A 22,661-nucleotide genomic window follows, 5' to 3' on the forward strand; every position below is an offset into this window, starting at 1 on the left:
AAATTGACTCGGAGTGTAGGATATTCAAAGAACAGTGGACTTATGATTACTTTTTCATGCAGTACAAGGAAAGAGCTGTGTGTTTGATATGCCAGAATATAGTGTCTGTGTTCAAACAATACAATTTGCATCGACACTATCAAACTCAACATAAAGATAAATATGATTGTTTGGTCGGAGAAATGATAAAATATTAAAACTGAAAAATACATTGACAACTCAGCAAAATACTTTTGTGAAGCAGAAGCAGCTAAATATTTCATCACTGCGAGCAAGTTTTCAAGTTGCTAAGCTAATAGCGTGCACTGGCAGACCATTCGTGGAGGGAGAATTTGTTAAAGAATGCCTTCTTTCTGTTGCCAAAGAGATGTGTCCAGAGAAGGCCGATTTATTTAGTACAGTGAATCTTTCAGGACCTACAATTACACGAAGGATTGAAGAAATGGGAGACAATTTGCATCAGCATTTGCAAAACTCCACAAAAAACCTTTCCTATTTTTCCTTGGCACTCGACGAAAGTAATGATGTTCATGATTCTGCACAACTTCTAATTTTTATTTATGGGACGAATGACTATTTTGAAGTCACAGAAGAGCTTGCTGCACTGCAAAGCATCAAAGGAACAACAACAGGAGAGGATATCTATGAAAAGGTTTGCCAAACTGTGAATGGTTTGGAGCTGGACTGGGCTAAACTAGCCAGTGTGACAACTGATGGTGCTCCTAGCATGGTGGGGTCTAAGAAAGGAGTAATTGCTCGCATCAACCAAGAGATGGACAAACATAACCATTCTCATCCAATAGCCATACACTGCGTCATCCACCAACAAGCACTGTGTAGTAAATCACTGAAGTGGGACTCTGTTATGAAAATTGTGGTATCTTGTGTTAACTTCATTAGAGCTAATGCACTAAAGCGCAGACAATTTCAGGAATTTCTGTCTGAGCTAAATGTTGCCTATGAAGATGTTCTGTACCACACAGAAGTCCGTTGGCTGAGTCGAGGGAGAGTTTTGAAACATTTCTATGACTTACTTCCACATATTACAGCTTTTCTGCTTTCAAAAAACAAAGAAGTACCAGAGCTCAATGATGCAGAATGGAAATGGCACCTTGCCTTTCTGACAGATGTAACAGAGCTACTCAACAGTTTCAATGTGCAACTTCAAGGAAAGGGGAAGCTCATCTGTGATGTGCAATCACATGTGAAAGCATTTGAAGTAAAATTAGGCCTCCTCATCAAACAAGTGAAGGAGGAAAATTTCTGCCATCTCCCCACAACTCAAAATCTGTTAGCGGAAAACCCATTGGTTGCATTCCCAAACAAAACATGTGTGGATTCACTGGAAAAGTTGCAAAAGGAGTTCCAATTTAGATTTAAAGAGCTTCATCTCCATGAACAGGACATACAGCTTTTCCGTAACCTATTTTCTATTGACATTGAAAATGTGGATACAATTTACCAAACGGAACTGGCTGAACAGCAGAATTGTGACTCTCTGAAAGACGCATTCAAGTCAAGCAGCCTTCCTAATTTCTATGCATCTCTCCCCTCTGAGACATATCCTAATCTCAGGAACCATGCACGCAAAATGGCAACCATCTTTGGCAGCACTTATGTCTGTGAACAGACTTTTTCCAGAATGAAACATCTGAAATCTCCAACCAGATCTAGACAAACTGATGCACACTTGCATCACTTGTTACGACTAGCAGTGACAAATAATGGAACCGGACATTGACTATTTCATTAGCCAAAAGCAGGCCCATAGTTCCCATTGAAATACTGGTAACTTTGTTGATTTAAATTTACTTGTTCTTCATTTTAAATATTGTATTTGTTCCCATTTTGTTTTTTTACTTCAAAATAAGATATGTGCAGTGTGCATAGGAATTTGTTCATAGTTTTTTTTTTTTAAACTATAGTCCGGCCCTCCAATGGTCTGAGGGACAGTGAACTGGCCCCCTGTTTAAAAAGTTTGAGGACCCCTGATCTACACAATGAAATACTAAGCTGTGGTAAAAAAGAAGGAATTCTTACCATTTGCAACAGCATGGATGGAACTGGAGAACATTATGCTAAGTGAATAAGCCAGTCAGAGAAAGATAAATACCACATGATCTCACTCATTTATGGAATATAATGAACAACATAAACCGATGAACAAAAACAGATCCAGAGACAGAGAAGCAGCAATGAGACTGTCAAACCTCAGAGGGAAAGTAGGGGAGTGTGGGGATAAGGGGGAGAGATCAACCAAAGAAGTTGTATGCATGCATGCATATAAGCCGAACCAATGGACACAGACACCAGGGGGGTGAGGGCATGAGTGGGGAGTGGTGGTTGGGGGGTTAATGGGGCGATGAGGACACATATGTAATACCTTAATCAATAAAGAAATTAAAGATTGGAAAATAATTATTTGCTTATAAGCTAAGTATAAAAAAAATAAAGTGTATTAGACAGGAACATAGGCTAGTAAACTTCAGTTCCTATGATTAATATATATATATATATATATATATATATATATATATATATATATATTTAAATACCTGATTAATATAACATAATTATTTTATTAGAAAAGAACTATCCAAAATAAGACATTTTTTTTAACTTCATTTGTCCTTGGGTGTGGACAGCAAATGACATTAATTGGATTTGTGCAATCAGTCTCCTTGAGTACTTTGGCAAAAGCTATTTACCCTCTGTTTAGGGAGGCAAAATGTAAATCACTGACTTTTAAGTGTCCTTGGTTTAGGGAAGACAGAGTTTTCTATATGGTTGCAAACTGCTGTTTAAATATCTGTTTCACAGTTCTGCTTGTCCTGGCTTACTGGCCTGTATCATTTAATCAATTTCCTTTTAACATTTCTTTTTTCCTTCTTACCACATACACAACCTTCACAAATTTCACACTTCCAAATTAGCCTTCAAACCTTCCTTTTATGTCCTTCAAAAATACATAACCATGCCTCAGTACTTTTATTAAGTATTTCTACTCTAATATTCTTTCTTCCTGTCCTACCATCAGCAATGTGTACAGACCTTTTCTTTCTTTTTTCTTTAAAATGTATTAGCATTCTTAGAAACCTTAATTTTTCAATGATAATTAAAAAATAAATAGCCAATATTTCTTAGATTGACATTTATAAACACACTTTAAATATACTTTTACTTTCAAGAAAATATGCCTTTAACAAAGTACAAGAGACCTTCTGTAATTAAAGTAAGAGCAGGTGAATTAAAACTTACCTAGCAACTAATGTTTTAGTATTTTATGTTACTTAAAAATATTTAGATGTTTATTATTTAACCTAGCAATGCTCCAAAATCTTTAAGCTAATAAAGATTTGGAAAATTGTGTATAGGTATATGATGCTGAAGAACAGGTAGGGGGATGAGGGAGCAGACCTTATAACCCGCTCCCAGGCCTTGTGGCCATTTGGATTTAAAACTGCCAGATTTTCCTTAGAGATAATGTGCTAAGGTTACTGCTGTGGCCCCAACTTCTTTCACAGCCTAGAAAAGCTGGTTTCTGGTGGCACAGTGGCCAAAGGGCTGGTTGGAGCCTGAGGGGAGACTCAGATTGTAAATTCTTATCTTGGCTGCTTCCTTAGATTCTCCCCCAGGTTGTATAGGGAGGGGAAGGCAGGACAAGGGTCTCATTCCTGTCTGCCCTTGTTCTCTTTTAGATTTTTACTGAAAAGTGTTATCTAATTTTTTTACTTCATTTACATCTATTTATTATATCTTAACAACTTTGAGATTATAAAGCCAATTATTACCTAAAGTATTTTCTTGACCAATTACCATGACTGCCCTTTCTGTTTAAGGAAAGGTCACACTAATCTGGCTGGGGGTTGTATGCCCCAGGCAAGAACTGTCCATCCTCAAGGAAGCATTAATCTTTGTTACCCAACCCAGACTGCATAGCTTATGTCCTTATGTAATTTCAAGTATAATATATTGGTCTAATTTAGTTTAAAAATATTTCTTTTTCGGAAAGAGTACATCTTTGTGTTACATTAGGACCCATGATATATCACAAAGCTGTCCCTCAGTTAAATTCTTGAAATATTACATTCAGAAAAGCTGTCAAATATATCCAATTTAAAGATTATTAAAACTTAAACTGGTTTTAATATTAAAGATTTAGTCTTGACCACAGAATTAATTATTTTTAATTTGGCCAGTAAATTTTTATGTTTTAGTAATTCCACAATATACTTTGAATTGTAGAGAAAACACTGGGAGGACACGCCTACTGCCCATCCACTTAGATGCTTCGCATCCCCAGGGCTGGCCTGTGTGGGTTTATGTGTCACAGGCATGCTTGGAATTAGCTGGCTTTTGTTTAAACTTCCCTGGGTTGCAATTTTTACACTTTCAAATTAATCTTAGAATCTTAAAATTTTAACACAGCACAATAAAATCATAAATCAGAGAAAAGCAAATTAAAGTTACAATACAGACACAAAGAAATAAATTTAACTAGCTAAGAGTTTCTGGTGGCCTGGGAGGGAAAGAAAAATATTTTTTAAGATAAAGAATTATTGGCAGTTGCTGAGAAATTCTTTTAATTCTTTCTACTTGGTTCAGCCCACTACAAGTAGTTTGAGCCTCCAGCAAAATGAAATATGAAGTCACTTTCACTTTCGGCTGAGCGTCTGCATCCATCAGTAAAGGCTGGGCAGCTGTGAGCAAAACCTTTCTTATTATCTGAGTCATCCTGCTCATAGTGACTCTTGTCCCGCTCTGCTTCAAACTCTAGCTGCTGCTCATAATTACAAAGTAAATCTTTATCAGGTGGGCTCTTGACTGAGGTCGCAGGAGCAACAGGTGGAGGTGGAGGTGGCGCAGAGGAGGGAAGTGGTATTTTTAGAGATTCGCACCCTTCCACTGTAGGCTGTAAAGCTGTGGCCACACCCTGCTTAGACATTCTTAAACTCTTCTTTGCTGGGTCAAGGCAATCATGAATTAAAGACCATAGTGTGAATGCAGGAATAGGAATCTTCTCTGGACCTTCTGCTGTGTATCAGTCATGCAACTGCTTTCTGACCTTTTCCCACATTTGAAAGTTGACGGTTCCCTCTTCAGGAAACCAAGGGCAAGTTTCATTAACAAAACTTAAGAAGTCAAGAATCTGACTACACTTAACAGAACATCCTCTAGCTTTAAGCATAGTTTTAAGCACTTGAGAATAGAGGTCTCCTTCCTGAGACCCTGAATATCCCATGTTTTACACCCAGTTCTTACCTTACGCTCCTTACCTTACTTCTTGAGTTCCTTGTGCGCGCATTCTTGTTCCCCTCGCCTGACTTTTGAGAGTTCCCCAGTATTCAGGTCCCTGGATCTGGGCGCCAGATATAAATATTTCTTTTCTGCAACCAGCATGGCTAGAGAGCAGACAGGAATCCTGAGTAGGGGCGACGGGGGATTGAAAAAAATGAAAGACAGACACAAAGACAGTAGGGAAAGCTGGGACCAGGTGGGACAGCTGTGCTCTGATGGAGAGACAGTGACCCAGAGCTGATACAGCACATTTATTTTATACAATAAGATACCAGGAAGTTTTACTAAAGTTTAAAATAAAGAAAATATGTGCATTTTTGTGGCTTCTTTGTAATCGGCACTTCTGGGAGGGCCCGGATAATCGTGTTCGTTCCTGGTGCCTGGCAGGATTTAGATAATGAAATCTACCCCCTGGCGCCTGAGCTAAAGGTCAGACTGACAACACACCTGCCTCTGGCAAGGTATGTTTCCAGGGCATGGCTCTGCCAGGTGCCACTGGATTCAGACGACAATCAGCTCAGGGGCCTTTCCCAGGCACTCTCTACAGGTGGCGTGTCTGTGTGTGTATGTGTAGCGTGTCTGTGTGAGTATGGGTGGCATGTCTGGGATATGTGGTGTCCTTGGTGCATGGGCCCAGGGCAGGGCTTCCTCTGGTCTTCCTCTCAGGTCTGCGCTGTGTACTGATCACACCTCCTAAGTTGTTCTAGGGCAGTGGTCAGCAAACTCATTAGTCAACAGAGCCAAATATCAACAGTACAACGATTGAAATTTATTTTGAGAGCCAAGTTTTTTAATCTTAAACTTCTTCTAACACCACTTCTTCAAAATAGACTCACCCAGGCTGTGGTATTTTGTGGAAGAGCCACACTCAAGGGGCCAAAGAGCCGCATGTGGCTCGCGAGCCACAGTTTGCCAACCACGGTTCTAAGGGTTTTGCATTAACTCCCACCACAGCCTTGTGAAGAGTGTTTTACAGATGATGAAACAGGCTCAGTGTCTTCCCAAGGAAGCAACCAGCCCAGGACACAGGGCTGCCCAAATCACAGGATGAGGCGGAATCCTAGTCTGATGCTGTTGCTCCATGCTGCCTCCCAGTGGCAAGTTTAGGGATATGCCTGACTGCTTTCTCACTAATGCCCTGAGGCCCAGGGTCCTGGAAGCTGGTGTCTGTTCCTTGGATGCACTGAGGTTGACCTCAGCTGCCTCCTCTGACCATTTGTGCTTTGATCTATCAGAGCCTGCTGCTCCGCCCTCCCTGGAGGTACCCAGGTGACCTTGGGCCTCTGTTTTGTGATCTGGATTCCATAAAATGGCTGAGCTTCCTCTCTACTGGGATCTATCAGCTGACATCACAAAAGCCCAGCACTCAGGGACGCTGTGCCTTCAGACCTTTAGGAGCCTGAGGCACAGACTGGAGGGAAGAATCCCAAACAGAGGTGAGAGCTCAGGCTTCGGGCTCTGACACTCACCAACCCACTGCAGCTCCCAGGCCATTATTTCCTCAGCTGATCTATGAGATGATTGTATGAGACTCTGCCATGGCCCTGCACCTGGTGGGATTCTTAGCAAGAGATTCCAGATGTGAAAGGACCTGGGGCCTAGTTATCTATTGCTGGTGGCAAGCCACCCCAAACACAGTGGCTTAGCAACAGCAACTTACTATTTCTCAGAGTTCCGGGGTTGGAGTGTGTCTCACCTGGGCCCGTTTGCAGGGCTGCCATCAGCCGGAGGGTCCACTGGGCTGGGAGGTCCTGATGGCCTCACTGCCATGTCTGGTGGTTGGTGCTGGCTGCCAGCTGGGCATCTCCATTCTCTTCTCCACCAGGATGCGATGGGACAACTCCTCCTCCATTTGGTCGACCAGCTTTCTGACCTAGGGGTCTTGGCGTTCCCAGGGGGCAAAGACAGAAGCTCTGCCATCTCTCTAGTCTCCGGCTCTGAAACCCACTCGAGGCAGCTACATTCTATTGGTCAATGCGAGCCACAGAGTCAGTCCAGATGCCAGGAGGTGGAGAAATGGAGTCTACTTCTGAAAGGGAGGATGACACGTCACACCACAGAGGAACCTATGTACTGGGAGAGGTGGACATTAGGCAGTTTATCACAGACCGATGGACAGGACACCCCTAGGGACAGCTCAACTGACCTTACACCAGGGGTCAGCCAGCTTTTTCTAGAAAAGGCCAGGTAATCCGCTTTATGTGCCGGATGGCCTGTCACACTACTTCATTCTGCCCTCATAGCTCAAAAGCAGCCACAGAGAGCATGCAAACAAAAGGGCGTGTTTGTGTTCCAATAAAACTTTATTTAGTCCTAGAGAGTTTGGCTCAGTGGATAGAGCATCAACCTATCTTGGGTTTGATTCTGGTCAAGGGCACATACCTTGATTGCAGGCTCCATCTCTAGCCATAGTCAGGGCGCATGTGGGAGGCAACCTATTGATGTGCCTCTCTCACATTGATGTTTCCCTCTCTCTTCCTCCCTTCCACTCTATCTAAAAGCCAATGGAAAAATATCCTTGGGTGAGGATTAACAAAAATAAATAAATAAATAAATACATAAATATTGTTCATTTCTTGCTTATAAATCTTGAAAAAAAACAACAACAACTTTATTTACAAAAACAGGTAGCAGACTGGATCTGGCCCATGGACTGTAGTTTGCCAGTCCCTGCCTTACACCCGGGTTGGCGACTACCCTGGAAGCATCTTGAGGGCAGGAGTGGCCACTGCTTTCAGACGTGAGTTCCTCAAACTCACATCAATAGCATCAATCAAGTCCCTTTCAGTTTATGTCCTCACTCAGTAAATATTATTTCGATCCCACCTGTGAGAGTACTGTTCTAGGTACTGGGTAAGCAAGACAGACATTTCCCTTGTTTTCTTGGAACTTACTGACTTTCTACTCATTGTAAGGCACAGATAAAAAAATAGCTTAAACATTACAAGGAATTTTGGCTCAACTAAGAGAAGAATCCATAGATAGATTTTCCTTCAGGCAAAGCTGGATCAGGACTCGGGTTCAGGTCTCTGTGATCATCCACGTGCCTCCTCTCTCCTCCATGTGTTGGACTTGTCCTTTTCACTGTCAGCCTGGTTTCACTCGTGGTAGTGATTATGTGAGCCAACAGATGAGCTTTGGCACTTAAGCTACTTTTACTTGGGTTCATTGGAAGTCAGTTATCTCATTTGCTTTCTTTAAAAAAAAAATACTTTTATTGATTTTCAGAGAGAGGAAGGGAAAGGGAGAGAGATAGAAACATCAATGATGAGAGAGAATCATTGATTGGCTGCCTCCTGCACGGCCCCTACTGGGGATCGAGCCCACAACCGGGCATGTGCCTGTTAACGTAAAAAACATTCAAACCTGTAAAGAATTTTGTGAGTTTATTGGTGCCAAACTGTCGACAATTGCCGGAAAGCAATATCTCAATGTATTGGGATAATGCTCAGGCAGGTTTTCCTCTATTTTTATACATAACAATCAAAGAAGGGACATAGGTGGGTTATATGAAATCCATTGGTGATAGATTAGAGAGGCAGAAGAAAACAAACCAGGAAACTTCTGGGATAGGATAAAAAGTAAAATGATAGACACATACTTAGGTGGGTGCAGGATAGCCAACAGTCAACAATTAACATGATAACAATGAAGGAATTTGTGGTATCTGTCCTGGTGCCCAGGCACATTAGGTTGTGCCACAAGGGGTCTGGAAAAAGGGAAGTTACAAGTAACCCAGACATTTCAAGGATATCCTATATAATCCTATATAATAAAAGCCTAATATGCTAAGTGTCTGGTCATCCAGTTAGCTGTTCGACCAATCCTATATAATAAAGAGGTAATATACAAATTGACCATCACTCCAACGTACAAGATGGCCCCCACCATGTGGTCAAAGATGGCCACCCCCATGTAGACACAAGATGGCCACCACAAGATGGCCAGCAGGGGAGGGCAGTTGGGAGGGACCAAGCCTGCAAGGGAGGGTAGTTGTGGGCGATCAGGCCTGCAGGGGAGGATAGTTGTGGGCGATCAGGCCTGCAGGGGAGGGCAGTTAGGGGCAACCAGGCCTGCAGGGGAGGGCAGTTAGGGGCAACCAGGCCTGCAGGGGAGGGCAGTTAGGGGCAACCAGGCCTGCAGGGGAGGGCAGTTAGGGGCAACCAGGCCACCAGGGGAGGGCAGTTAGGGGTGACCAGGCTGGCAAGGGAGGGCAGTTGGGGGCGACCAGGCCAGCAGGGGAGGACAGTTAGGGGCAACCAGGCCAGCAGGGGAGGGCCGTTAGGGGTGACCAGGCCGGCAAGGGAGGGCAGTTAGAGGCAATTGGGCCAGCAGGGGAGCAGTTAGGCGTCAATCAGGCTGGCAGGGGAGTGGTTAGGAGGTGATCAGGCTGGCAGGCAGAAATGGTTAGGGGCAATCAGGCAAGCAGGCAGGCGAGTGGTTGGGAGCCAGCAGTCCTGGATTGTGAGAGGGATGCCTGGCTGCCCACCAGGATTGGGCCTAAATGGGCAGTCAGACATCCCTCGAGGGGTCCCAGATTGGAGAGGGTGCAGGCTGGGCTGAGGGACACACACACACCTCCCGTGCATGAATTTCGTGCACCGGGCCTCTAGTCAAAGCATAATATGCTAATGATATGCTAAAGCTGCTCAACCACTCACTATGACATGCATTGACCACCAGGGGGCAGACAGTCAACTGGTTGACCAATTGCTATGACGTGCACTAACCTCAGGGGGCAGATGCTCCTACCAGTAGGTTAGCTTGCTGCTGGGATCTGGTTGATTGGGACTGAGCGAGACAGGCTGGACGTGCCCTGGAGCCCTCCTGCAGTCCCTCACCAGCTGGCCTACCTCCCACATCCCTCCCCAGCCCCAATTGTGCACCAGTGGGGTCCCTCGGCCTGGCTTGTGCCCTCTTGCAATCCAGGATCCATGGGAAATGTAGGACAGCTGGTTTTTTCCCGATCCTGCAGGCCAGGCCGAGGGACCCCACTGGTGTGTGAATTTGTGCACTGGGCCTCTAGTGTTATTATAGATGCAAAAAGACAGAAAGGCTCAGTTAGGATAAATGTTGACCTTGTCAGTGAGGATACAGGCCTAGCATGTAACTACCCACCATAACTGCTTTTAGTTAAAGTCTAATTTCAGACCATCCTTTGTGGTTATTTTAGGTTTTTAAGTTTGCAAGACTGCCATGCAGGCCTTCCCTGAGCTTTTCAGGTTAGCATGTGGCCCTTTTCATCCACATGCCCTTGACCAGAATCGAACCCGGGACCCTTCAGTCTGTAGGCCGATGCTCTATCCACTGAGCCAAACCAGCTAGGGCAGAAAAATGGTAGAATTCCTTCCCTCCTCATCTCCTCCTCCCCCTCCTCCTCCTCCTCCCCCTCCTCCTCCTCCTCCTCCTCCTCCTCCATCTCCTCCTCCCCCTCCTCCTCCCCCTTCTTTTCCTCCTTCTCCTGCTCTTCCTCCTCCTCTTTCTCCTCCTTCTTCTCCTCCTTCTCCTCTTTTTCCTCCTCCTCTTCTTCCTCCTCTTCTCATTCTTTCCCAAAGCCTCCACATAGGTGTACATCTCTTTCCATCGTTTTTTCTGGATACCTAGGACTTTTGTTCTTCTATTTCTTTCTTTTTGATTTCCTTGCCTATCTACTTGAGAGGAGATTTCACACCTGGGTAAGAGTAAGCAGATTGCATTTCCTCCACTCTTCTGCCTGCTACCCGCACCTTCTTTCAGCTCTTTCCTTTTTTGTTGTGCACCACAACTTCCTTCTTTCTATCCAGCATGTCAAGCTCCATCCGGCCTCTGTGGCCTTGCCTCAGCTGCTCCCTCTGCCGGCACTGACTTTCCCTTGCCACCTTAGGGCTGACTTCGTATCATATCAAGTGCCTTCTATGCAGCAGCTCCCCTGGCCACTCCACCTCAACCACATACCCTGCCTTCCCTTACCCTCTCCTACTTTCCTGTTTCATCTTCCTTACATTACTTACAGCTATCTTTCTCCCCCTTGTAATTTGTTTATTGGCTGCATCTGTTTCCTCCCAGTGGCTTATAAGTGCCAAGAGGCAGGGACCTTGCCTGTCTGGCTTTTGCTGGGTCCTCAGGGCTGGGTTCTGTGCCTGGAACATTAAAATTGCTCAATAAATGTCCTGTGGAATGAATGAATGGAAAGTGGGAAAAACAGAATCATCTACCTCATGGGATCGCTAATAAAACTGAATGAGAAAATGCTTGGCCTGGGACTTGCCACAAAGTGAGTGCCAGTGAGTGGGAGGTGTTAAGATGCTGTTTCTGCTCTTGTCGCTGTCCTGGCCTCTGAGTACCTCTCTCTATCCCGCTGTCACTTGGGTGGAAATGACTCCCAGGCCAGGACCCAGTTGAAAAGTGGGAAAGTCCCTGGGCCCGCCAGCTGGCCCTTTCATTGCCTCCGTGCTGCGGAAAGTGGGTCGTGTGATTTATTTCCCTCAGGGAATGGTGCTCATTGGTAGCTTTGCCCTTGAAAAGTCTACTGGGTGAGGTTTGAACTAAATGTGAGGAGCTCAGATGGTCTGGATTTGATTTTCAAGGTCTGCAGAGACCAGCAAACGTCTCATCACTTCCCTGGCCAAATGAAAGCACCGGAAACCAAAGCGGGAAGGTGATTAGCAAAAAGGCTGGGTTTTTCTTCCCTAAAAATTTAGACTTTCCCAAAAGAGCTTTTTCTTCGAGAGAAATCCTTTTCTCCAAGAGTCCATTCCCAGAGTTTCTTGAGCTAAGACAAGTACAGTACCATCCTTAGGCCTGAGTCTCCAGGGCCCTGCCCTGGGTGGGGCCCCGAAGACCAAGGGATGTGCCTGCAGAGCCAGTGGTCCCCTTCTAGAGCGTGATCTGCAACTTCCCCGTCCAAATAGCTGAGGCACCTCCAGGGCCTGTGTAGGTCATTTGCCCGGGTTCTTCCTCTTGCGTGAGGTGACATATGATGCCACATGAGCAAGAAACAAGCCAAGGTACTGGCTGCAAATGAAGGAGATCAGAAATGGGTGTGAGAGGAAGGAGATGATGAATTCAGTTAAGAACTTGGAAGCAGCTGGAACTGCAGGACTTCTTGATTAAAGTCTTTTCGGAAGTCTGGACTGGATCTCGAAGAGGGCTCTGTGACCCATTGGCCTTGAACCTCCCTTTCAGTGTAGCATGGCGGGCATCTTATTATCTGTCACAAGGTAACAAGGCCCCGTGTTGACGGGTGGAAGCTGGGCATAACGGGAGGACATGGTGGATGTGAATGGCTCAAGGGATGGGCCAGTTAGGTACCATTATGTGCCTCCCCAGACTCTTGCAGCCTCACCTGTGTCCTTGACCCTCAGCATTTGCTGCATCTGAGCCAGACCCCAAGCTAACAGTGAACCAGGTGTGATTTCCATCCTTGAGTTGCTCCCAGCCCACCATTCACTCATTTTGTTAATTAATTAATACCCCGTTACATCATGTATAGAAAACTTTTCGTCTCAGATGGTCACCCTTCCGCCACTCAGTGTGAACTTGACCTTACTTGCTCTACTTGCTATCAGGCAGGATGCCAGTTTAACTCCATCCTAAAACTGAGGACAAAATAGAAAGGATGTTTGGAATATGTATGATCTGTTACTATAGCCCAGAGGCAACAATCATTGAGAAATGGGTATTTTATTCTGCCAGATGTTGTACACTAGGACCCAGAGGCTCAGCTGGCTGCCACAGCAGCTAGCATTCACCCTGACTGGCATCCCAGTCAAGCTACCTAAGGTCATGGGTGATAGAAAAACCAGACTTTGGGTCAAGACAGCTCTGGGTTTGGATTCTCACTCTGTCAGTTACATACTGCTCATGCATCAATGGGGATGTGTGTGTATGTGTGTGCACATACACACATTTATAGAGTAAACTAGTGCCCCAGTGCATGGATTTGTGCACATTGAAAGGAAATTAATGAGAAGAAATATTTTAATATCGCTATTCGCCCTTTCTCTATAATAGAAGTGTCAACCAAATTCATGATCGACAATGACAGATTGAAACACACATGTGCAATTGGCGCCAGTGAGAGCTTTATATGTATCGCGCATGCGCGAGTCAACTTAGCCTTTTATATATAGAGAATAAACTTGCTTAATTAGACCTGCTTTCTGATGTAGCTAAACTTTTTCCAGCCCAATGAAGCACCCCAACTTCTCTTTCAGGTAATTGTCAGCAACACAGTAGTAAATATCAACACGAAGCAGATTATTATTGTAGATCACTCAGGGAGAACAAAGGATAAAATATTTAACTGTAGCAGTGTTTGACTATATTCTGCGCAGTGAGAAAATCTGAAGTCATTTTCAAGTTCCACCATTCCTTACTTCTTTTCAGTCAGGTCAAGTTTCTAAACTTTCTAAATCTCCATTTTCCAGCTAATGAAAAGAAAATAGGATTCTACCGAGTCTCCTGTCTACCTACTCCAGGACTTCTGTGAGGATCAAATGAGATGAAGCATGGGAAAACACTTCACAGACATTTGGTTAAAGTGTAAAATGTTTGCACCTGCCTATAAAGCAAATTGTGTTCCTGGGCTGAAGAAACTGTAAGGAGGCTAGTCACTAGGGAGGGAAAGCCAGGCATTGCTACGTGATGTCATTACCCGGCACCCACAGTGACCATTTCCGGGCTGGGCTGGGCTGTGGGCTGCATTTTGTGCAATGGGGTTCTGCAACATTAGCTGCGATTTGGTGGGGTGTCACTCTGGGGTGGTGGTGGGGCCTGTGTCCCACTTAGGGGAAGCCGAGTGTTGGTTTGTCAGCACCAGGTCTGTAGTGCTGTTTCTTTTTAAATGGCTAGTGTGTATCATGGCAGCTCCTACATTGAGCATCTGCCCTCTGGTGGTCAGTGCACATCATAGCTACTGGTTGGATGGCTGGCCGGACACTTAGGCTTTTATATATATAGACTAGAGGCTTGTTGCATGAAGATTTGTGCAAGAATAGGCCTTCCTTCCCCTGGCTTCGCTCCCGGCCGCCTGGGAACCTGCAAGTCCTCTCTCCCGGCCACCCAGGAGCCTGCAAGTCCTTGCTTCCAGCCAGAGCACCGCTCCTGAAGCTCCCTTCACCCCCACCCTCCCCCTCATAGCAGGTGTCTCGCCCCGCCAGGCTGCTCCGTGCCTGTGTATGCAAATTAACCTGCCATCTTTGTTGGGTTAATTTGCATACCCACTCCTGGTTGGCTGATGGTGTCACAGAGGTACAGTCAATTTGCATATTTTCTTTTATTTGTGTAGATTTCCAGAAGTGGAGTTGCTGAGTCAAAGAATAAATGCATTTATAATTGACCAATTGCTTAATCAATTGCACCCCACACTTTCTCCTCATAAAACACTGTCATCATTTGTTTGTGCAAGACTCTGTTGTATTTTATTCTTTTTTTCCCCTTTATCCTCCATCTCCACTACCAGTTTATCCTTCATCTGTTTATTTAGATATATGTGTGCATGCTTTTAAATTATACACAAGATAATAGCACTCTACAGGAGTGGGCAAAAGTAGACTTACAGTTGTTCCCATGGAAAATAATACAATAATTAATAAACAATAATACAAGAATAAACGCTGTTTCCCATACTCACAACTGTAAACCTGTTTTTGCCCACCCCTGTATAATTTCCTTTTCTTCTGTTGAGATTGCAAACTGGCCTAGGTTCGATGGCTCCCTTTGCCAAAACCAACCTGGCAAAACTACAGATCTGTGAGAGAAGCCTGGATTTGAAGCACTAACAAAAGAACCTACGCAGGGTCCTGCGAGGAAGAATGAAGCTGAACTCGGTGGGTGGCTGGGGGCTGTCAGAGAGGAGGCGGGCTGTGCCCTGGAGCCTTGCCTCTTTGCCCCCGAAGCCAGAGCTGAGAGGCTCAAGTCCAGATACCTTGCCGGGCGAGGAATTGTTAAAGACAATGCTAGTACAGGCTGCTCATCCATTCTTTCATTACTTCCTCCTCCACCGCACCCCACAATCCCAGGGGTGGTTGATTTCAACCTCAGGATGCTGCTTCCTGCCAGTGTGGCTGCTTCCCGGGTGTTTCATGAGGAAATCCTGACCAGAGCATCTGCCGGGGCCGGGGGGGAGCAGGGGGATACCAAATGGCAATCTTCAAATCTAGGGTTCACCCCTTCCCCTCCGTGAAAATTCACCTGCGTGCACACAACCACACCCACTAAAGGAAAGGAAATGTAGTTGACAACATACACCACCTGAAATAGAATTGTCAGAATATCGTCCTTCTTTTGATCTCCCCCCCGCCCCACCGCCCCCCGCCGCCATGTAAGAATGCAAATACCATTCTTAGTTTATAAGCTGTGCAAAACCAGGCAGCAGAGAGATGTGGCCGACAGGCCGTAGTTTGCCCATCCCTGGATGAGACTATACTGTCTAACATTTGGTGGCTGTCTTAGGGAGAGGAATGTGTTTGCTGATGCTCGCTTTCTTTTGAATAGGAAATACAATCATGGGGCTAAAAATCACAGATCGAGGAATCTCCCTCTCATGCATCTGTGCCTGCCCCGTTCCCATGCTCGCCCTGCTTTCTCTCCGTAGGCAACCGTTTCAATGAACTTCTTGTGTGTCCTTTAAGGTTTATGGCAATAGCAACAAATACATGTTCACACTTCCACCCTTTCCTACATAAATGCAGCCCCCGCTCCCCACGCTGCCCCCTTCACCATGTTCCTTTCCCTTGCTGCCCTCATGGAGATTTCCTGCCTGCCACAGAGACACAGAGAAGGCTCCCTCCCTAAACAGACGTATTCCATTTTGAGGTGTCCTTGCTTATTTCATTAGTCCGCTCTACACGGATACTTGGGTTATTTCCAATCCAATTCAGAATAATGTGGCAATAAAAAAATTGCTCAGGAATTGCTCTGCGTGTGCCTGTGTGCCTTCATAGAGCACCTTTCTAGAAGAGGGGTCGCGGAGCCGAAGGACAAACACATTCATAATGTTGATAGACACGCCGATTGGCCCTCTGTGGGCATTTTGCCCTCCCACAGCCCCCGTCCCCCTACCCCCCACAGCCTTGTCGACGGGGCAGGCTGTCATGCTTTTGGGTTTTTATCTCTTCTGGTACATACAAATGATATTTCAGTGGAGTTTTCATTTGCATTTCTCTTATTATGAGTGCCCGTGGACACGAGCAGGGCTCCCGCCAGCAAAGGAAGCGTCTTTATGCCGAATTAGAAAAAGGCAGCCCTTCTGGGAGATGAGTGACAGAAGGCACCGCCTCTGGGTCACGCCTGAATTAAAGCCCAGCTCCCCCCTGCGCCCCCAAGCAGGGATCCACGCCCAGCTGCCCTGATGGTGATTGTTCAAGTAGCAGGCCCAGGTGGGACTATCCCAGCGGAACCTGGGTGACAGGAGGGCCAGTAGCAAGCAGCTACGTCATTTATGGGTCTCAGTGCAGAATAACAAGCGGGGCCCTAGGTTATGCTGAATTTCAAGATGGCTGGGACACAGCATGCAACGAGGTGCAATACCCTTCTGAACTCAGGCCTGCGGGACTCACAGCCCAGGAAGCCGGCCCAGGTGAGGGGACAACGCCCTGGGATCCAGCTGCTGGCCAGCGATACCTGCACCCACCTCCCCGGACTGGCACCACAGGAGAATATTGCACGTGGGGGTGTGAATCACAGCTCCCCAAACATCAGGACCACGGCTCCGCTTCCCCGATAGGCCAGCAGGAGCTGCTCTTGCCCAGGGAAGGAGCAGCCACAGCCGGGCTTCCGGTGCTGGTGCTTCTCTCAGCTCTCCAGTAAGCCCAGAGCTGCTGCCAACGAGATGGGGGGAGAAAGGCTCAGGGAGGTGGTGCTGGCGGATGTGACTCAGCCAGTCTGACTTGAGTCTGTATGTATAACCCCTCACACTACATGGCCTTGTACCGGTTTGTTCTCACACCAAGGCAGGCAGACACACACCCACACACTCACATGCACACATACGCACACACACACATACACACACTCTCACACACATTCACACTCACAAACACACTCATACACACACACTCACACTCATACACAGACACCCAGACTCACACACACACTAATACACACACACTCTCACACACCCATACTCACACTCTCACACACACTCACACATATATACACACACATATGTGTGCGTACACACATATGTGTGCGTGCACACACACCCCCCCCCATACAGATTCTCACACACATACAAGGCAGGCAGACACACACACATTCACACACATACGCACACATACATGTGCACACACACACATGCGCACACACTCACACATACATACACACATACGACACATACACATACGACACACACACACTCACACACACTCACACACACACTCACACACACAGTTTGCCAATGAACTAATTGCTTTATTTAGAAGAAACCCTGGGAGTGTAGCCACCTCGGCTAAGCAGGAAGCGGACTTGGAGAACAGTGGGGACGGGGCCATCTCCTGCCACCCAAGGAAGGGGGGGAAAGGCACCAGGCCACATGCCTCGGGGCTTCCCATTCTGGAAGGAAGGCTTCTCTCTGGGGGTCGAGGGGCTCCCGGCTTGTCTCTGGGATGGGAGAGGGATGTTTCCTTCATTTCTGAGAACTACCCCGGGTGGGATAGGGGTGGGGGCCAGAGAGGGAATCTCAGCGTGGGCGGCGAGGCTTCCAGGGTGCGGGACCCTCAGCACCGGTGGCCCTTCCCATGGCAATGCTTGTTGTGGTAGAATTGGTACTGTTTCTTGTAGGTGTTCTGGTTTCTCGCAAAACAGGAGGCAGCTGTTTTATCACATTGACACAGCTGCCTGCGACAGTAATCCTGCTTCCCTGAAATCACAAGAAAATTAAACTGGCTGAGGGTCTGGTAATATTTGATGGCGCCTGTGGGAAAGACACAGCCCCTGTCCTCCAGAGGCGCCTAGTCCGAGGCAAGCACCTATACAGGGGTCCTCAAACTTTTTAAACAGGGGGCCAGTTCACTGTCCCTCAGACCATTGGAGGGCCGGACTATAGTTTTAAAAAAAACTATGAACAAATTCCTATGCGCACTGCGGGCCGGGGATGAGTCGGCTGCTAAGCAGGACAGGCAGCGGCACCCGGCGGGCCGGATAAATGTCCTCGGCGGGCCGCATGTGGCCCGCGGGCCGTAGTTTGAGGACCCCTGAATCTGGGCATTTCTGATGGGAAGACAGAGCTCCTGTCCTCGGAAGCGAGCGCCCAGTCTGATGGTGACACCAGCCCCCAGCACTGGGAGACTCTTCCTGACAGCCATGGTTTCTTTCTTCTTCCCAACAGATGTGTCCAGGTGCAAAGCCCCAGCCCCTAGGGCCTGGGAATGGGTTGTGATTGGTGTAAACCAGTCATGCGCATCCCTTTTTCCTTTCAGTGATTGGTCTCTGGGAGCACGTGACCTTGTTCTGGCCAATGAGCCCCAAGGGAAGTCTCCTGGGGGCTGTGGGAAGGATTAATTTCCTCCCCCAAATAGAGATGTCCAAGGGGGAAAGCCTCATCTATAGGGTAAGGCCATGATGTTGGAGTGGCACCAGGCATCTTGGCATCACATGGCCAAGTTTGGGGAGGAGAAGGTGGGGAAAAGGCTGGGTCCCTGACCACACGGTTGAGAAGCTGCCCCGCCCTGGCACTGCCCTCTGCCAGACCAGTCAGACTTCCCCATTATCCAAGCCTCTTGTAGTTGGGCATCTCACTGCTTACAGCCCAAAGCCTGCTAAAATACATAGCCCTATGGAGAGGTCATGACAAGGAGACATCATTTCTGATCTTAAAGGGCTCAGGGTGTTGGGGAGAGGTGATACTTTCTCAAAATCCCACCAGCAGTCTGCTGTCTGGGGGCACTGGGCAAACCCTTTCACGGACCACCCAGCTCTCTCCTCCCCTTCAGAGCCAAATGTGCTCCGGGATGTCTTGGCTTCATGTCCTGCCCTGCCCCCCTAATCTGTATTTGCCCTCACACTCCATGGCAACAGCCCCAGTGAGGTCCTTGGTGGTCTTCCTGCCTCTAAATCCGAGGAGCCTTGTCAGCCCTTATCCTGGAGACTTGGTGTTAAGTTGGCTGCTGTCCACTCCTTGACCTTCTCTCTCAGCTCTCCTCTCCATCTCTGACAAGCCCTCCTCTCTCTTCTTTCTGGGCCTTTAGACATCAAATGGGTGAGCGTATCCCACTCTCAGCTCTCTGCTGTGACTCCTGAACCCGTGCCCCGTCCAGATCCCTCCCTGGAGCTGCCCGTTCCTACATCCAGCCACCTGCTTCGCATCTCCCTGGGTGTGCTGGAAGCCTCTTAAACATGTCTACATAGAACTCCTCCTCCCTTCACCCAGCAGGACCACCTCCTGTTCCATCTACGGGATCATATACCCACCCAACAGCTCCCTATCCTTCTACCCAATCAATCACCAAGCTCTTCTGATTCTACCTGAAATGTCACTCTCTGCCTTTCCCATCAAGACTACCATTGTCATATGTCCAATGGCAATGGTCTTCTCACTGCTGCCCCGCCCCCCAGTTCCATCGGTCTCCATCCACCTGGGGTGAATCCTCCGAAATGCAAACCTGTTCATGCCACTCCTTTGCTCAAGAGCTCCCTACTGCTCTAGGACAAAATCTAAATACACTATGGCCTTGGCCTTGGCCTGGCCCCTCCCTGTTCCTTCAGCCTCATCTCTCACCACTCCCTCTCCTTCAGGCTCACAGAGCGGTGCCAGCTCCCTTGGGGCCCTTTGACCCTGCTGTAGGAAGGCCCCATCCCCTCCTCTCCCCTGGTGCCTGCACAGCCTTAAAGACTCAGCTTGGATGTCAGGAGCCTTCCTGGACCGCAGCCTGTGCTCAGGGCCCTGCCCTTTGGCTTACTTCCTATTGGAGTCTCCCATCTAGTGCTTTCCTTTTCTTTACTTCCCACTCACCTAGGAGCTCCCAGAGGCAGGGACACTGTCCCTTTGTATTTCTTCCTCTCTTTTTTTGTTTGTTTTGTTAATCATCACCTGAGGATATTTTCACATTGATTTTTAGAGAGAGTGGAAGGGAGGGGGAGAGACACACACAGAGAGAAACATCAATGTGAAAGAGACACATGGCTTGGTTGCCTCCTGCACGCATCCAACTGGGGGTTGGGGATCGAGCCTGCAACAGAGGTATGTGCTGCTGGAATTGAACTCACGGCTGATGCTCTATCCACTGAGCCAAACGGGCCAGGGCATCCCTTTGTATTTCTATCTCTGGTGCTCAGCTCAGTGCCCGGCAAAGCGGACACTCAGTAAGAGAAACCAAGGAGACAGGATGAAGTTGTAGGACGTCCTTACCACAGACGATTTGGCCCTTTCGGTAAGCAAAGTTGTAGTTCAGAAACTTAGTGCCACATCCCCGCTTCTGCAGACGGCTGTAGCAACAGTCATGTGCAGCGCAGCACCTGTGGCGAGGAGATGTGATTGGGGCTGCTTCCCCACAGCCCCAGAGAGCCTGGTCCCCCGTGGTCTTGCCCCTTGCCCCTTGGCAGAGACCCCATGACCCTGCAATGGTCTAGAGCAGAGTTTCCAACTTGCTAGCTGCTTTTCCATCTGGGACCTTCTGGGGTTCTGTGACGATGGGCACCAACCCTGCCCTGGCAGCTCCTAGCCCTGTGGGGGCCACGAGTGGGCAGAGGGAGGGGAGGGCTGGGGTGGCCTCACCGATCTGTTGCATCCTTGGGGGATCCTCGGCCGCCTATACCACAGTAGCAACCATAGAAGGCATAACTGGACACAGCATTCTTTCCTGTGGCCAACCGAATCATTTTCTGGAAATCCAGCAAACTCCCGTGGGTCTGCAGCAGGCCTGGAAGGACATCGCCTGGTGATGGGGCGGGGAGCCTTGTGTCCTCCTTCTCTGTCCCTCTCTGCTACTCGCCCTCCCACTAGGGCCTCTTTCTCACCCACTGAGAGAGGGCCTGTGGAAATGGGAAGGAAAGCTGGGGCTAAGGGTGCTTTCATCTTGGGCTGCCCCCTGTGGCCAGAGGTCAGGGTTCACTCTTACCAAAGGCCATGGTCAAGGCCAACAACAGAAGGGTCTTCATGGGGACAGTCCCCTGCGTGAGAAATGCAGACGGATTGGCCTAGACTCCTCTCCCAGGTGGTCCCAGCTTCTGCCCTGGCCCCTGCTCAGCAACCCTGGAGAAAGGAACCTTCAAGGGAACACACAGACATGCCCCTTGATCCAGGATGAACACCTACACGAGCGCACAAGGAGTGTGCACACACAGGGCCTCCTGACCCTTCCCAGCTCTCTTTGACTATTTTCACACACATGCAGGCCTCAGACCCAAGGAGACCCCCATACGGTATGCTCAGGAGGTGTCCGTGCTCCCCATCAGACTGAGAGTTTCTGGAGGTTGCAGCCAGGTCATCCCAACCAACTCGGAGATTCCCAAGGTCAGAGGTTGTGCACCTCTCCCCACCCCCATTAGACATAGCTTACTTGTTCCAACCGGATTCAAGGCTTGGGATTTCCAACTATGAAGTCCTATCTCTAGTATTTTTTTCCAAAACTAAAGCATAGCACCCTCTCTTTTCAAGACTTTCCAACCCCTTACACATATACACATGCGCAAATGCATATATAGTCACACACATATGCATGCATATACACACTCCCGAGCTCACCCGCTAATGCAGACCTTTCATATAATCACTCACATACCCACACAACACAATTGTGCACATCCCCTCAAATCATGCGCATGCATGTTTATGTTCATGTATGCAACATACACATGCATAAATACACATGGACACATATACACAACCAGCCACTCTTAAAGGCAGCCACTGAGCAGGGCCCATACTCCTGACAGGGCATGAATTTTGGGGTGTTACCTCTCAGAGAACGCCGGCGTTGATAGCTCCAAGTGCCCGTCTTGTTTACTCTGAACTCCAGCTCCCCTTAAATAGCTGCCCCCTTGGGAAGGATGGGAGTTGGTGGGTATGCAAACAGGGTGGGAGTGCCTCCAGTGAGTGGACTCAAAGTTTGGCATGCCTATAGCCTTGGGCCATCCCCTTTTCTTCCCCTCCTTAGTCAGCAGGACAGAGCTGAGGATGGAAAAACCTTATGTGCTGTTAGCGGATGCCAAACTTGTAGATTACTTTGTAATCTTTCCCAGGGGCCTCATTCCTGACTTGAGTCCATTCCCGTAACCAGCGCTGGGTGTGAGCACCAGACGCCTCCCTGGAACCCGGTCAGGGGAGGGCAGCGGCGTTCCTGCTGCAGGCTGCGGCTCATCAGCACGGCAGCAGGCCCATCACCGGGGCGAGGATTGCTCCTTTCTTCGGCTGAATCTGGCATTTGGTATAGGAATGGGGGCAT

At 47.7% G+C, this 22,661-nt stretch overlaps 1 protein-coding gene across 2 annotated transcripts; it reads right to left on the reverse strand.

Moving 5' to 3' along the window:
* Positions 1 to 17,673: 17,673 nt before the first annotated feature.
* PLA2G2A (phospholipase A2 group IIA) lies at positions 17,674 to 22,226 on the reverse strand. 2 transcript variants are annotated; one of them, XM_080654293.1, is made up of 5 exons: positions 22,175 to 22,226; positions 21,336 to 21,483; positions 20,993 to 21,137; positions 20,627 to 20,733; positions 17,674 to 18,139 (listed from the first exon to the last, which is right to left on the reverse strand). In XM_080654293.1, the coding sequence occupies exons 2-5, from the start codon at positions 21,373 to 21,375 to the stop codon at positions 17,997 to 17,999; spliced, it is 435 nt and encodes a 144-aa protein (XP_080510419.1). In that variant the 5' UTR covers positions 21,376 to 21,483; positions 22,175 to 22,226; the 3' UTR covers positions 17,674 to 17,996. The 2 variants fall into 2 exon arrangements, with proteins under 2 accessions (XP_080510419.1, XP_080510420.1); XM_080654294.1 differs by having other exon boundaries at positions 21,336 to 21,387; positions 22,175 to 22,217.
* Between the last annotated feature and the right edge of the window lie 435 nt (positions 22,227 to 22,661).

Source organism: Plecotus auritus (assembly GCF_963455305.1).
Source record: "Plecotus auritus genome assembly, chromosome: 2".
Taxonomy (NCBI): Eukaryota; Metazoa; Chordata; class Mammalia; order Chiroptera; family Vespertilionidae; genus Plecotus; species Plecotus auritus.